The sequence below is a fragment of the Panthera tigris genome, chromosome B4 (genome assembly GCF_018350195.1).
Source record: "Panthera tigris isolate Pti1 chromosome B4, P.tigris_Pti1_mat1.1, whole genome shotgun sequence".
Classification (NCBI taxonomy): domain Eukaryota; kingdom Metazoa; phylum Chordata; class Mammalia; order Carnivora; family Felidae; genus Panthera; species Panthera tigris.
The window spans coordinates 122,571,895-122,588,908 of NC_056666.1; the positions used below are offsets into that span (position 1 = coordinate 122,571,895).

Here is a 17,014-nt window from a genome sequence, read left to right on the forward strand (position 1 = left end):
GCAAGAAGGTGGTCACTGGGTCCAGGTTGAGGATGCAGGGCCACCAATAGAGTGTATACTCTGAGTGCATGGCTGGGGCAGAGCATCACTGAATGTCCTCACACGTTTGCACCACTGACAGACTATGCAACAGCAGCAAGCAAACACAGCAGAAACACAACACTGCACAAAGGAAGCAACAAGAGGAGCCTTCTCCTACAATGGCCCTCAAGCACCCCCTACTGGCCAAACTTAAAATATCACTGTAAAGGAGAAATGTTTGGAATCTTATCAAAGAGCAGGTAATGAAGGGTGAACTTGGAGCTTATCCATTATGAAATTGGACATTCTTCCTGTGACACTAGCCTCACTTATCCTCTGGATTTTACTCTTCTGATCTATAAAATGAAAGGATTGGACAAGATTCCAATTCAACGAATTCCTACTCGTTTTATTGAAAATCACTGAGGCACTACTAACAGTAAGGAGGATGAATAAAACACAGCCTCTGGAGGGGGCAGACGCTCAAATGACCCGTTCAAATCAACAGCAGAATGAAACTCGAATGAATAGGATAACCCCTTTTGTAGACCTCAGTCAGCCAATACTTCTAAGGCTACTCCTGTCATTGCCCAGTGGACTCATGAGCAAAGATTTTTTTTAATAAGATAGCAGACATAGTCCAGAAGCCAGCTTCATGAAGAACATAGACATATTTGCCTCCAAATGACAAAATAATTCTGCCAAATCAAAAGGTAAACAATAGACTGGCACAAAATATTTGCAACACACAGAGCAGAAAAGTTTTTCTAATAACATAAAGTCCATAGGCCATTTGCCAAAGAGCAGCAACTTCACAGGAGAAGAAATAAAAACCAGCCAACAGGTATAGAAAAAGTGCTTACCCCCAAGCAGAAATGCAAATGAATCACAGGTTCATTTAAAACCATAATGAAGTAGTATTTCAGAGATTTGGAGGTTTGGGTTTGGTTTTAGTTTTTTGCTCACTATGTTACATAGATTGCAAAGATAGATAATACCCACCTGTGGGTATGAGGAAAATCACAGTACTGTCAACAGAGAGTGAATTGCTGCAACCTGAGGGAAATTTATCCATTAAATTTTAAAATATGCTTATAGTTTGCTGCTCTGGCCCCAATTCTAGGGATTTACCTGGAAAAAGAGAGACACAAGCACCAGTAGGTAAAAATATATGTACAAAGAAATCCATAACAGTGTTGTCTGGAAACGACTGGAAGATTCATCAGTAGAAAATGGTTGAGTGAACTGTGGTATATCCTATACCAGTCAGGATAATGCCAGCTGCTGTAAGAAACAAACACAAGAATTCACTGGCCTAACACAAAGGTTTCAAAACTGTACCAAGGCACCCCAAGGTACCACATCAAACTCACAAGGGTGTTATGGGGATATTTTAATTTTTTTTTTTAAGTTTACTTACTTACTTTTGAGAGAGAGCAAGAGCACAAGCAGGAAAGGGGCAGAGAGAGAGAGAGGGAGACACAGAATCCAAAGCAGGCTCCAGGCTCTGAGTTGTCAGCACAGAGCCCAGTGCGGGGCTCGAACTCACAAACTGTGAGATCATGACCTGAACTGAAGTTGAATGCTTAAGCAACAAGCCACCCAGGTGCCCCTGGGATATTTTAAACTTTTGAGGGAGACAGTGATGCGTCTGCAGAATACTGTACAAATGCTAGCTTGAGTTAGTTCACAATTTCAACATTAGGTAGCACTACATCCCTTTCAACAATGTCATATCTTTATAAAGCTGTGTTTTCAGTGCTTGCTAAGATAAAAAGCAGGTATCATGCAAAAATCCTTTCTAATGGAATAAGCGTGATGGTTTCCAATCTGATTCCAAGGTTTAAGAAGTTGGGCAGTGTCCAAAAAGCTCACACATTCCAGGGGCACCTGGGTGGCTCAGTCGGTTGAGCATCTAACTCTTGATTTCGGCTCAGGTCATGATCTCACAGTTCATGGGATGTGAACCATGCATGCATGTGCTCTCTGTCTCTCAAAATAAATAAATAAGCATGTTTTTTTTTTTTTAAAAGAAAGCTCACATATTCCATTTACAAGTAAATGTGGTTATTTAAAAATGAAGTAAAAATCTTTCTCTTTATATTAACCACATTACTTTTTCAAACGGCTACTAAGGTCTCATGACACACTTACTGAACTCCTTGGTTCTAACAACTTAATAAATGGACCTGGTAGGTATTTCTTGTGGGACATGAAGAAAGTTAAGATACTAAACACTATGACCTGAGAATTTAGGGAACTTCTGGCTTACTCATGTACGGTCCAGTGTGGGAATCTGACACCAGCTTCCCGCTACATGGCGATTACAGTTCCAGATTTTTCTATTTTGTGCCTCTGCCATTCTATAGCACCTCAGAGTGCTCTGCTTTGAGCCATAGAAAGAAGAAGACAGGATGGAAAAGTCCCTGCTTACGAAATCCAAGATGACACATACAAATTCCTGTCAATATTCCATCAATGGAAAGTAGTCACATGACCCCACCTGGATGCAAAGGGGTTGAAAATGTAATCCTTGAAAGGGCAGCCACTTCCCGGCAACAATTCTACTCTATGGAAAGAATTGGGGGAATATTCTCTATGAATGTTTGGTTCAACTAGCCACTGTTGGGGACAATCCCTAGTTGAGTGTCTCATATTTATATGCCTCTTGAGTGTGGCACACTGACTGCTCTTCACTCCAATATCTTTTCAAGGATGTTTGTATCACAAACAGCCTTGGAAGATGTAGGGTGTCTCTTGGGAATGAAGTATAGACAGGCTTACTGCCTGTTCTAGTTATCAATGGCTTGCCTTTCAGCTCAAAAGTTGTCCTCTTTGCCTGCTCTGTGATAATGGAGGGGAACTTGTAAATATCTCTCACTTGCCAGCTAGCAAGACATAAAGTCTTATCAAGAGAGTTTTGGAGGGACACTGAAGAAGGAAGGGTTTTCTCTTCCTGTTTCTGGTTTAGCTCACTCACCAGAGCCCCAGAGAACATAGTTTTTCTCCACTGCTCAGTCCTACACAGTTTATCCAGTGATAGATTCCTGCAGGGCTCAGCTTTCTCCAGGGTTTGACCACTGCATACTTTGTCAAGTGCTTGACTGAGGTGGCAGCAGTAGAGCCAGGAGCCCCAGACAGCACAGGCCTGTGCCCCACCATGCAGAGATGTGCTTGCTGTTTGGTATGGCTTCTCCTTGATGCCATGCACACCAAGGTCTCTGCAGGGTTGGCCATCTGGAGAGCCAGCCATCCCACCTCTCCCACACAGCCGACCCCTGAAGATGCTCTGGCCCCAGCCACAGAACTATACTACACTTCTGTGGGGGTGGCTTCTTAGTTTCTGGTTCCGGTGGCACCCAGTGGCCAGCAGATTCGCCAGGCACTAAGTGAACCCGGGAAGCTGGGCACCTCTTTGTGGATGACCTTCCCTAGAGCCCTAAGGGGAAGATTTCCAGCAAGTCTCACCATTAAGGCACCTCACCACCTTCTCTACCATTCAGTGACCAAGTCATGCCTTTTCCAGTGACATCTGGATCTCAGTCCTGGACAGAGGAAGGCTCTACCTTGGGTATTTATCTCAATCCTAGGAAAGAGGTTGCTCTTTATATACCTGCTATTTCTTCATTCTTTAGAAGTCCTTTTAACACTCATGAACCAATTCCCCATTATTGTAATTTTCCATTGATAATTCTTTACACCAAAACATTCCCTTATTGTGTGGTTTCTGTCTCCTGCCTGGGCCCTAACTAATACATTGCCTAGTACTTAAAAAACAAAACAAAACTTAGATTCCCTAAGATTGGGGCTCCTCCCCTGTAATGAAATGAAATCCACTTCATGACCCTTTCTACATTGTCCCAGGGGACTCGGGGCTTGGAAGAACTAATGCAAAACTGCCAACACTCTGGCTATTACTCTTGATGTGAGCAATAAAATGTCCTTCATCTCTGACCCAGGAATCTCATAGCTTCTACTAGCATCCGTGGAACTACATTAGCTCAATTTCGTAGCTTTGCATGTTGGATAATATGCCAGATTCCTTATAGTTTCTGACAACCATCTGTGCCCCCGATGTGATGAAGCACCACACAGTTGTTAGAGATTACAGTGGATCCTTAAATAGCTCCATAATATTTGGTTAAATTAAAAATCAATTTGCTAAATATTTTCACAGGATTCCATTTTGTTTAAAAAAACATCTAAATAAATTTATAGGTGAATGTAGTATATGGGTTGTTGATATTGTTTACTTTGGGAATGAAATGGAAGAATGAGAATAAGAAAGAGTTAATTTTTACTTTCTACATTCTGGGGTTTTTTGAATGGTTGCAGTGAGTCTTTTTTAATTACTCTTTTTAATCACAAAGAACATTACTTTGGTTGAATTTTTCAGAATCAGTTATTCTACTAATGCAGGTACCTCAACAATATTCCTTTGCAGCCATCCCTGAATGTGCAGACTTGCTCTGCCCAGAAAATTCCAGATGCTCACCTTCCAGCCAAGATGAAACAAAACTAGTATGCAAATGCCTTCCCAATTACCAAGGCGATGGCCAATACTGTGAACGTGAGTAGGATTTAGATCCTGCTAGTCATTCATTGAGATGTTTAGGTTACTAAACAGAAAAAAAACAAAACTTCATAACCTCTCTAATGTTAACACAATGACACTTCTATTTCTCTCTGTGTTAAGTTAAATGAAATATATAACAAGTACCGAGAAAATGTTCATCTGTGGTAGCTGTTCAATAAGTGGCAATTTCTGCTTCTATTATCAAAGCACATAAATAGATTCTTACACATAGTTTTATATCAACCATAGCAATGTTAGGATAAAATACAGTCTGTCTTTCTTCTTTCTTTATCCTTCCTTCCCTCCTTCCTTCCTTCCCTCCCTTCCTTCCCTTCTTTCTTTCCTTCCTTCCTTCTTTCCTTCCTCCCTTCCTTTCTTTTTCTTTTCATGCTCATTCACTTTGTGAGAGGTTGTGTTATGTATTGAACATGAACTCTCAAGTCAGGCTGCCAGCATTCAAATCCTAGATCTGCTTATTATGAACTACATGACCTTGGACAAATTCTTTAACCTGCCTGTGCCTCCATTTTCCTATCTATCAAATGAGAATAATAATGGCTCCTCTCTTAGAGAGTTGTTGTAAGAATTAACTGAGTTAATGTATGGCAAATGCTTAGACAGGGCCAGTGCATATAAATACTACAAGAATTAGTGCTTTCCTTCATGCTATTTTATATTTAAATCCACACATAACATGGCATAGTAATATATCAATACCATATTTTTAGTTATAATCTCTGACAGCCATACATGAATCTGTTCAACAGGTAGGGGGCATCAGGTGGGGTAAGATGAACTGTTTCTCTCTCTCTTAAAACAATGAATTGCCTGTGCAACTTTGATGAGCTCTTATCCTGTCATTGCCTCTCAAGCCATCAATCCATGTTTAAAAGAAATATGCCATCCTCACGCTCTTTGCACGTACGAGGGACCGAATCGGCACAGTTGCACATGCCAAGAAGGCTACCACGGGGATGGCCGAGTGTGCTTACCAGTGGACCCCTGCCAGACGAACTATGGAAACTGCTCTGCAAAGTCTACAGTGTGCATATATGACGGTCCTGGACAGGTGAGCACATGATGCTTGGAACTGGGGTGTCTCGCAGTAGGATAGCCACCAAAGGTAAAACTGTGCCGTAGGTGTCATTTGTCTGCTAGGTTGGCCCAGTTTGCCATTTTGATGCTCAGATTGGGCCTCCTCTCCAGGCACACCTCCATGTGCTCAGGACGAACTTCCGTGTGTCCCTTCTCCGGTCTGTCTTCTGAACTCACACTTTCCCAGCTCCCCGGGGAGAATTTACCTACCCTACACTCTCTTGTGTCCTGGTCCTAGACGGTGACAGACAAAATATATACACAACTCAAATGCGATTAACAAATTAACTGTTAACCAAGTCTTGAGTGAATATGTCATTGACTTTCACCTACAATCCTCCGTTTCTCTCTCATATCTTTTCGAGGCAAGAGAGGACTCTTAGAACCAAAAGACTGTGCCCCAAAGAGATGAGCACTGACAAAATGTCAGGCAGCACTGAAAGACAGTAGGCAGCACTGAGGATGTTCTGGGGGGAGACCCTGCCCCTCTAACTCACATCATGATCTTGACCGCTAAAAACCAGCCAGGTCCAGAGACCTTTGCTGAGGAGTTTGGCTGAAAGATCCCTTTCACTAATACCTCATCCATCTATCAACTATTTAGTGGGTGTCCACTGAATCCATGACTGCACATCAAGTTCAGGGGAGAAAATCTATCCACACAAAAGGATATTGCTGCCCTGGTAGGAGGAAAGGCTTCAGTGTCTGACCCAAAGAGAGTCATGTGTCCCTAGCAATCCAGTCACCCCATGGCTCCTGGAGTCTCCTGCAGAGTACCCACCCAATCTCATCTTCCAGGGAAAATGCATATCACATGCCATTTCTGCTGTCAATGCCTGAGACAGATTTGGAAAGAAATTCAAGGAGCTGGGCCTCCATCCTCACAGTGCGGTCCCATATGGGAAAAGTCACATTACACTCTGAGTCAAAGTCCCAGGACCTTGGGAGTGAGATTAAAAATAAACTTTGTCTCCAAAAACTGGACCCCAAGGCAGATTTTCGGGTCTTAGAAACCCCCCGTGTTCACACAGAAACAGGGCGTTCATTATTTCCATTATTCCAGAGAAGGTTTCCTCAATTTTGGCATTATTAGCACTTTGGATTCTTTGTTGTGGGGCTGTCCTGTACATAGTAAGATGTTTAGCAGCATCCCTGGCCTCTGGTGACACTGCTCCCCTCTCCTCTTGTGACAATCAAAATATCTCTAGACACTGCCCAATGTATCTTAGGTTGAGACTCCCGGCTGAAAATCACTCTTCTAAAGCAATGATATCTCCCATCTGAACTTCAGTCTATGCTCACCTGTAGACAATCTAAAACCGGGAATTATGGAGCCAGAAAGGCCCAGGGTTAGGAAACAAGAAAACCGAAAAGGTAAACTTTACAAACAAGGTGTAATTACACGTTTCGCAACCGGTGAGGTACATAAACCTGATCCCCAATTCTGAATACTTTGACACATTTTTAAGCCCGTGCTTTGGACCTGCCCCAAGTTAGCTTTTATGGCAGAACACAGATGGATTGAAGAAGGATGTCAGCTTCCATGGCTAACGAGAACCCTTTGTTTTTCTCTCCGTGTCTTCTGAAGTCTCACTGTGAGTGTAAGAAACATTACCGCGATTACGTGCCCGGAGTGGGGTGCAGTGTGATCGATGTCTGTAAACTCAATAACCCCTGTCACAGGAATGCTAACTGCACTACCATCGCACCAGGCCAAACCAAGTAAGTCTGTTCAGTTCTATCACCATCATTCCAAGTGCTGGTCAGTCAGTGCTGTGCCTTCCTTGAAGGGCAGGAAATGTGTCTTAGTCTCGTATTCACCCTCACCCCCACAGAGCACGATGCAAGAAGCGTAGTAGGGGCTCAATAAATCTTTCTTTAATCACTGAATCATTCAACAGTCGTTTCCTTTATAATGACCATCAGAACATGCTGAAATACTGACCTGGCCCGGCAGCTCGGTAGTAAGTGGTCAGAGCGTGGGAGAAGGAAACCACCGTTGCTAGGAAAACAAACATCTGCTGTGAGGACAGGAATTTGACCTCTAATGTATATACCTGTTTCCTCAGTCGTGAAATATTGCTTGCTGGTAGTACCTAACAAGACAGGGGAAGGTGAATAACATGAGTGGTGCTTCCTGGACTCCAGGTTTTACAAGAAGGGGCTTACCGAGAGTAAAAATATTTGTGTGAAAATTCCTGAGGCAAAGGTGCTCTGCATGGTGTTAAGAAGATGGTGTTCGGAAGGGAAGGAGCTGGGTTTGAGTCTCGGATCTGGTGTCTGCCAGGGGAATGACCTTGGGAAAGTGGCATCATCTCTCTGGTCTTTGTTTCTCCACATACAAAATGAGCACAGTGATGTCTACTTCACAGTGTTGCGAACATTACATAATAGAATGTTCTAGAAATTACCATAGAGCTATTATGTTTTTATGAGTAGGTGAACTGAGGCTAGAATCCCAGTGTTTTGCTCCCAGACTGAGCCTTCTACCTTCTGTTCTCAAGGACTCACTGTCACTGTAAGCTCAAAACCTAGGAGCACCTGGGTGGCCCAGTCGGTTAAGCATCTGACTTCAGCTCAGGTCATGATCTCATGGTTTGTGAGTTCGAGCCTCACGTCGGGCTCTGTGCTGACAGCTCAGAGCCTGGAGCCTGCTTCGGATTCTGTGTCTCCCTCTTTCTCTGCTCCTCCCCCGCTCATGCTCTGTCTCTCAAAAATAAACACTGAAAAAAAGTTTAAAAAAAAACCATAGTCGACACTGAACCATAAAATTATTAAGCAGTTTCTGTGCTCCCAGAGCCCCTTTCTGTCTTCTTTGAAGCTTATTCTTTTTACAGTTAGGTCTCAAATGTGTGGGTCTGCCCAGATAGGTTTTGTGATTTTCATGTTTTATCTGGGCAGATAAGTAAGTCTGTAATCACTATGGGTAAAGTCAAGAGAGCTTGATATCAGAACACCTGGGTTCAAGTCCCAGCTCTGCCATTTGCCTTACCCTCTCTGAATGATGTTTCCTCTGTCATAAAAGGAGGAGAATTGTACCTCCTACCAGGCCTGTGAGCAGGATTAAATGAGAATACGTTCATCAATCTCTGAGCAGAACATGGCATGTAGAAATCACACATGTGAGTGCAACACCAACATGCCACAGTCATGCGTGTAGACACGTATGCACCCAACACTCGTGTGTGTAGCACGTACGTACCTTTTACCATCCTCTCAGAAAGTCTGAGAAGAATACTTTAAATGCTTTCTCTCCTTTATAAGTGGCATTAAAGCTTGTGTTTAGAATGTCAGTTGCGGCTGTCAGTGGATTTTAAGAGTAAGTGTGTCCCTCACAAACCTCGTTGATCATCGCCCCGACCAGAAAACGGACTGTCTGGAAAGGCTGGGAAGAGGACTAAGTTAAAGACTGGAGATGTTACATTGATGAAATAAGGGGCCATCACTCATTTAGTTCAGGCAATTTAGTTTACCATGGACAAAGATTTGTTTGTTTATGCCTCCCCAACATGGCAAGGAGTTTATGCAGAATATTCAAAATCATACTGTGTTAGTCACAGAAGTCCACCCAGTAAAGAAAAATGGGCTCAAACGTGGGCTGTCCCACTCACCACTGGAGTGACCTTGGACAGGTCACGTAACTTTTCTGAACTGCAGTTTCTTCCCCTGACAGGTCCGCTAAAGGACAAGAATATCTCCCTGGAAAGAGTGGAGTTGATGCATATAAGCATCCTTTTAAAGTTGAAGCTCCATGTTGATTATTACTAAGAACAAGTATCTTCCTGCCCTGCCCTGGGCACTACATTTTAGAGGGCTCCATTCAGGTCCTCCACTAGCTACACCAGGGCAAGGGACTAAAGGACTAAGGGGACCTGCTCCCCCAGAGCCTGAGCCCCCCTTATAGACCATGCTGAGATGTCCAGAACCCCATAATTCCCTGCCTAAATGTCTCCAAACCAGCCTCCAGGACCTGCACAAGCTCTTCCGGGTATCCTTCTCCCCTGGGTATGGCGGAAGCTGATTGTTTATGGAAGGTGTGGATGAGCAACTTTGTTTCCACAGCTCTTATGAACACCCCCTTGGCTCCGGTCCCACCCAACTACTGTTCTTTTCTTCTAATGTTTGTTTATTTTTGAGAGAGAGAGTGCAAGTGGGAGAGGGGCGGAGGGGGGCGGACAGAGGATCCAAAGCAGGCTCTGTGCTGGCAGCAGGGAGCCCAATGCAGGGCTCGAACTCAAGAAACGTGAGATCATGACCTGAGCTGAAGTCGGACACTTAACCGACTGAACCACCCGGGCGCCCCCCCAACTACTGTTCTTTAAACAAGCCAAGATATTCCCAGCTCCACACACTTGCAGATGCTTTTCCCCCTGCTTAGACATAGTTCCCTCTGCACCTCCTCGGAGTCAGGCTAATGCACTGATCCTTCACTGTTCAGCTCAAGTGTCTTCACCTCTAGGATGTCTCTCCTGGACTCCCAGTCCATTCAGCTCACCCCGGGCTCCCAGAGCAGCCCGGAATGCTTCTGTTATAACACTGATCACCCTGAACTGTGATGAGTTCACAGCACAGAAGTGATGTGCACAAATACTGCCACCTACAGGCTGTGTGATCTTGAGTGAGATTCTTAACCTCTGTCCCTATGCTCCCTCATCCATCTATAACAGGGCTAGTAACAGAACCCACCTCATAGGATGGTTGTATTAAATAAGACACCATAGTAAAGCCCCTACAAAGGTAACTGGGAAAGCAGCTATCAATAGAGGTTAGCTGTTAGGATTACTGATCTCTATTCCAATTAGAATCTAAGTCCCTGGGAATCCATGTCTTACTCATATTTATTGCAACAACTTCGGTCATCGATTAAAACAATGACATGAGGGACAGTTTGGAGGAATAAATGAAGGAATCAAGTGAAGGAAGGAAGGAAGCCTTTTGGGACACCCTATAATTTCACTAAGTCTCATCCAGCACTCTATGCAATTAATTCAATCCCGTAACATATAAAATGCCAATATCTTATGGGTGTTTTTATTTTTTTTTAACTTTTTTAATGTTTATTTATACTCAGAGAGACAGAGCATGAACAGGGATGGGGCAGAGAGATGGAGACAGGCTCTAGGCTCTGAGCTGTCAGCACAGAGCCATACGCGAGGCTCGAACTCAGGAACTGTGAGATCATGACCTGAGCCGAAGTCGGACACTGAACCGACTGAGTCACCCAGGCTCCTCTCTTCTGGGTGTTTTTAGAGCCATAAGACAGCAAGAGACCTTTACTCCTAACAAAGAAGCAATTTACAAAAGAGGCCCCTGATGTGAATGTGCCACGGCCAACTGAGAACATCTAAGTCAGAAAACTGTCTCCTAAAATCTCAGACTCTGGACCAAGATTTTAAACAACAATAAAAAGTATTTATATCTCATGCATTCCGTTCAGCACTGTGACCATTAAATTACGATTCTCCTGCCATCCTTAGGCAAGACAAGTCAAGTCACTTTACACAAAACAGACCATTGGCCTCATAAACAACTTAGAGAACTTTCAGAGAGAAACATACTTAGCAGTTTGTAAAAGTTCATTGTCTTGCTATTATCGGCTGCCTTCAAATGAAATTTATGTGATTTCGAACAAGGACTATTGTATCACTCCTAAGAATTACCAATCTCCCCGTGTGCTTCTCAAATTCACTGTCTTGTTGCACAGTGCTTAAGAGGAAGGGGATGCTTGAGCAGGAAACTCTTAGTAGACTATTGTTTCATGGTTAGATCTACCTCAGTGACTCCTTATAACAAGGTTTCTCAGGCTCAGCACTTGATATTTGGGGGCTGGAAAACACTTTGTTGTGGGGGCTGTCCTGTGTGTTGTAAGGTGTTTAGTGGCACCCCTGGCCTCTACCCACTAGATGCCAGCAACACCTTCACCTAGTTGTGAATATATCCCCAGACATTCCCAAATGTCCCCAGGGCTGGGGCAAGGAGTAGGGGAAGCGGGAAAATACTGCTCTGTAAAAATCCCAAAGGCTCAGTCAGTAAATATCTGCCAATCTTCCATGCAGCCGGGAAACTCAGATGTATTCTAGAAATATCTTAAATGGTACTTTCTCCTAGAACCTGTCCCATATTTCTCCAGGCACAGTCACTTCCTCCTCCGTGTCCCATAGCATCCTATTCAATCTTCCGTTGTGGCATTTCTCCGGAACGTCAGCTGTGTGTTTGTGGATTTGTCCTGCTATATCCCGGCTCCCCGACAGGACTGGTGGTGTTATTGACACCATCTCTATCGCCATCATCATCACTATCATCATCATCATCATCATCATCGATCATCATCTATCAAGTACTGAGCTTTTCCTGTGTGTCTGTCACTGTGCTAGCTATTCTCCATGCATTATCTCTTCCATCAACAATCCTAAAGGTATTAGTAAACTCATCTCATGGAGGAGGAAGCTGACACTGTAGGTGGCTAAGTGGCTTTATCATGTTGCTAAAAATTGTTTCCAGGCCCATCTTCAGCAATGAGACACTAAAAGGACAAGATATCTGTTATCATCATCTTTGTAGCCCTCCTCCCCAGCCAGGTTCCTAGAGTTAAGTAGGTACTTGGTAAATAATCAGTTCAACAATTAGGCATTGTCCCAAGTGCTGGAATATAATGAGGCATGAGTGGGATGCAGATTCTAGGAGAGCTTCTCATCCAGCAGAGGAGACAATATCTCAGGAGCTCATTTTGGTGGGGAGGGTTGTGCTAGAGGAGGGACCAACAGACTGCTCCTGTCGGGGAGACTCAGGAGGCCAGGTAAGACCCCTTAGAGCAAGTCACACCTGAGCCATGAAGAGAGCATTAAAAAAGAAAGCAATTGAGTATTGCCAGAATTTGCAATGCGCAGCAGGAAGGAGACATAAGCAAGATCCCCCTTTGGGGGTCTTTGCATGCCATGCTAAGTACTTAGACCTTCTTCTGTAGATAGATGGAGTCCATGAGAGTTTTAAGAATGAAGGTTTTCCAGATTTCCCTTTTGGAGAGACCAGTCATAGGGTAGATGAGGGGAGGGAAATTAAGAGCAGGAAGACCAGTTAGGAAGTTACCGCAGGAATCCAAGCAGGGAACATAAAACTCTGAAATGTTAGTTCAGCCAACCTGTTGAAAATATGCCTATTTGCCACGGGACCATATTTGGAAACACAACTGAACTCGAGTGTATAACTGTCCTTTGGAAGCCTCTCCTCTTTATGAGTCATGTCTGCGGTATGGATGACCGCAGCCTCCCTGCAGCTCTTGTCTCTGCAGTGCCGCTCCCTGACCTCGTGTTTGGTTCTTCACTTATCCCAAGATCCTGTTGAATGTTGCCTTCCTAAGCACCTTGCCAGATTTAGCCAGCTGTCAACTAATCTTTGCTAGGTAGCAGTGGTGTGCCAGAGCCAGGGTTTACTGAGGCACAAAAGCTGATGGTTGAAGTTTCAGGATTTTGCAAGCTGGTTTTCCGCACGCTCGCAGTTTGAGATTGGCCACGGTGGGAGTAGGACCTATGGAAACTGGCAAATCCTGAAAAGCAGGGGCCCTGCCCCGACTCCCGCTGAGAGCTGGCTATTAAACACTTACCAGCACAATACTGCCAGTGGGCCTTTAAACTTCATCCTTAACTGTACTTGTCTTTTATGAAACTAAACTATTGTATAAAATTTCTGCAGACTTCATTGTTTATATATTCATTGCAATTCAATTGCTACTTATCGTTCAGCTGTTAATTATGTACCTGTTCTGAACCAAACCCTGCCCTAGATCCTGACGTTAAAATAGGGCATAAATATGCACACGACCCTTGCCTTTTCCCTGTTCTCAGTATAGATGCAAAAGCAGATACAAATCAAATAACTGCACAGGTTAGGATGAAATTACAGCGGGGATTGCTGCTACAGAGAAGGGCTACATGGTCCCATGAGAGCACACACTAAGGCGGGTAGGGTCCTGATCTACTGCAGAAGTTTCCTATGAGGAAGGGTCATTTGAGCAGACATCTCAACTAGGAAGACAGGGTAAGGGGAAGATCTACTAAGCAGATCAGTAGCTCTACATCTTGACTTGGGGCTGACTTCAGTAGTCTATTCTGCCTCAGTGGTTCTGTAGAATCTAGAATCTGCATTTATAATAAGCACTCCAAGTGACGCTGATGTACATGGTCTCTTGACCACACTTTGAAAAATACTGAGACGAAGAGTGTACAAAGATACCCAGTGTTTATACATATGCAAAATTTATTAAATATCCATTTCTCGTGGACCTACTATATGTCAGATATTGCCATAGGAATGCTCACCTCTATTTGTGCCTCTCCTCTCCTGGTCGTGACCCTCTTCTTCTGGGCACCGTTTTCCCCATCTGCAAAATGAGGGAGTTGGACTGTAGGATCTCAACACGCTAAGACCCTGAGAATGTGTTTTCACCCTCCCTGTAGATGCACTTGCCGGAAAGGTTACGTGGGTGACGGCTCGACGTGTTATGGAAACATCATGGAGCGACTCAGAGAATTAAACACTGAACCCAGAGGAAAATGGCAAGGAAGGCTGACCTCTTTCATCTCGCTCCTGGGTATGCAGCTACGGGTACAGGTTTCCACGTAAAGGGCAACCTTCTTTCAGGCAAGACACCTCCAAGACACAATCATTCAGAAAGGGGTGGGCAGGAGAGGCAAGGTTTATCTATCTATCTATTGGAATTGGCCCTCCTAGGGAGGCATCTTGCAGGGGAAAGGGAAAGGGCAGGCAGCCTTTTCCAGGAGACAAGGAGTTTGTGCCAAGAGGTCCTGTCAAGCAGCAGTTCATAGGCAGAGTCCTGAGGACAGGGTCCTGGAGTCACCACAGATTAACTGATCTGCAACAACAATGAGACGGGGCAGCTACTGATGTGAGGATGGAGACTGTCCTCTTTCCCTTGACCTTATGGGTCCTCCAGGTGTGAAGCAAGGTTGGCAGGTAATACTGGGAAAAGAGAGTGACTGAAACCTGAGGCTGTATCCATGTTCTGCAATGGGTGCCATTTGACTTTTGAGAATAGTATTGGTTGGTGTGATCATCTCACACCTGGCTGGATGTTTAGGATTTTTGCCCTCCCCCCTCCCCCAAGGACTAGTTGTCTGTAGTGACATGTCCTTTCCCAGTCCCCCAGGCAGGGTGACAATCTAAAACACCCTCATCATTTCCAAATGCACTTCAGGGGTCATTACCCCACACCCCCTTGAGAATGAAATAATACAGCTGATTGCAGCCTTGGACAAGTCTTTCAATAAAACACAAGTTTGGCCAATCAACAGAAAATAAAACAGACTTGACCAATCGACAGAAGTTCCAAAATTGCAAAATCTAAAATTTACCAGTCACCAAAAAATGATTTCCCAGAAAGAGCACAAACGGAGAATGGGTCAAGGCCACATTGTCTGCATAAATCTTAACATATATCCTGCACAAATGCCCTTCTCTTTCCAGGGCATCCTACAGGGGACAAGAATTTGTGGCATGCCTCAGGCTTCTTACAGCCTTCCTCTAAGAACTCAGACTATCCAGTGACAGCAGACAGGGTGACAGAGTGTTCTCTGCAGGTTGTGCTCTCGAACATTTCCCTGGACAAAGTCCTGTTGACCTTCTACCCATTTATGTAGTGCTGGTCAACCTTGCCTGTTGTGTGAAAGCCCGGGGCCCACCCTGATGTCCCAGCTTCTCCAGGGGGATAGAAACAGGACCAGCTACATAACTTGTAGGACACCATGCGTAATGACAAGAACTTCTTGTTCAAAAATTATTAAACATTTCAAGATGGTAACAGTAGAATATTAAGCCAAGCATGAGGCTCTTCTGAGCTGGCCTTGGATGGAACTAGGGCTGTGTCTTTGCTCACTGGGATGACAACTGCTCAGAGAGTCCGGCGCAGGGACGGTGACCTGCTGGGATTGGCTGAGGATTTTGTCACATGACCCTCGTAGAAGGTCTCATTCCAGGGTCTCCTTGAAGGCTGTGGCTGCAGGACATGCCACACAATTATGCAGAAGCTTTGGGGGCCATGGCATTATGATGCCATTCTTTCTTAGAGAGCTTCCTAGTTTACCAAGGCCTACTCATGCCAATGAGAACAGAGAAGCTCTTGATTCAAAGGGCCTAAATGGATCCCAAGGGCCATTGCTTGATTTTACTCTTCATGTGCCACTGATTCATTTGGTGTTTTCTTTCTTTATGAATTTCTACTCCTAAGACAAAGCCTATGCCTGGCCATTAAGTAACCTGGGACCATTCACTGTGCTGTTGCCCACAGACAAGGGACTAAGAGGATTCAGTGTAAGTATTTACAATAAAGTGGGAAACCTCTATTAAATGAAACCTACTGATGATAAAGATGATGATTTTGAGAGACTAAAATGAAGAACTATTTACAGAAAGTATACAGATTGTAAACACACAGCTCATTGAGTTGTCACAAAGTGAATGTACTTGTATATCTAGCGAGACCATTACTGGCTCCCTAGAGGACCCAAGGATGCCCCCTTCCAACCATGACCCCTTCAAGGGTAATTAATGACTGAGGGATCTTAACTATAGTCATGTGAAAAATAGGATTTACATAATGCAAAACTGCTTACTTCCTGCAAGAATTAACCTAATATATTAGCTACATATTTGTTTCTTATAATCATCATAAATGATAACAGTGGTAGAGGAAACTAAGAGAAAACCGTGGTCTTCCGTGTGAACAGCTGTTGTTTGAGGTGATGTCATGCAGCGGGAATGAAGCTCATAGCGCCTGGTGGAGGCGTCCTATCATGAGGGTGTCAATGAAATTGTTACACTCAGATTGATGGAGATAATGGACATATTGATTTGCATACAAGTGGTTTATCTTCATCCACGATATTTTGTCACAATAATTTTTGCTGCATGGAATAAAAACACAGGAAGTTCCAGAACGTCTCACCCTAATCTGTCACCGCCGTTGGACAATCTGAGATGAATCAACAATTTAACTTCAGAAGCACCCTCACATCTCTCCTACTGGGGAGGAGAAGTCACAAATATTGAATGTCTCTGCACTATGCACTTTGCATGTGGTCTCTTGTTTAACATATAGGTTTTATTTACACAGTTAATAAAAAGCATCTGTTGACTGATTGCTGATGATATATAATATTGACAAAATGTCGATTCGGTCCGGTGGATTGCAAAAACCCTAAACTTACTGTTCAAAAACTCCATGGGTCTAGTCTGCACTTTCTTTTCATGCTATTTCTTGTTTCATTTCCATACGCTCCCCGGGCTCAAGATGATTCCCTGGGTGCCTGC

General features: G+C 44.0%; 1 protein-coding gene across 1 annotated transcript in view; it reads left to right on the forward strand.

Annotated features, from left to right (window-relative positions):
• Window positions 1–17,014, forward strand: part of STAB2 (stabilin 2) — a 163,632-nt gene that overhangs the window by 40,041 nt on the left and 106,577 nt on the right. Inside the window, exons 7-11 of the mRNA XM_042993052.1 lie at window positions 4,466–4,591; window positions 5,470–5,666; window positions 7,281–7,414; window positions 14,146–14,279; window positions 15,933–16,015. Of these exons, the coding sequence (XP_042848986.1) occupies window positions 4,466–4,591; window positions 5,470–5,666; window positions 7,281–7,414; window positions 14,146–14,279; window positions 15,933–16,015 (674 nt within the window). The remainder of the gene's footprint in view (window positions 1–4,465; window positions 4,592–5,469; window positions 5,667–7,280; window positions 7,415–14,145; window positions 14,280–15,932; window positions 16,016–17,014) is intronic.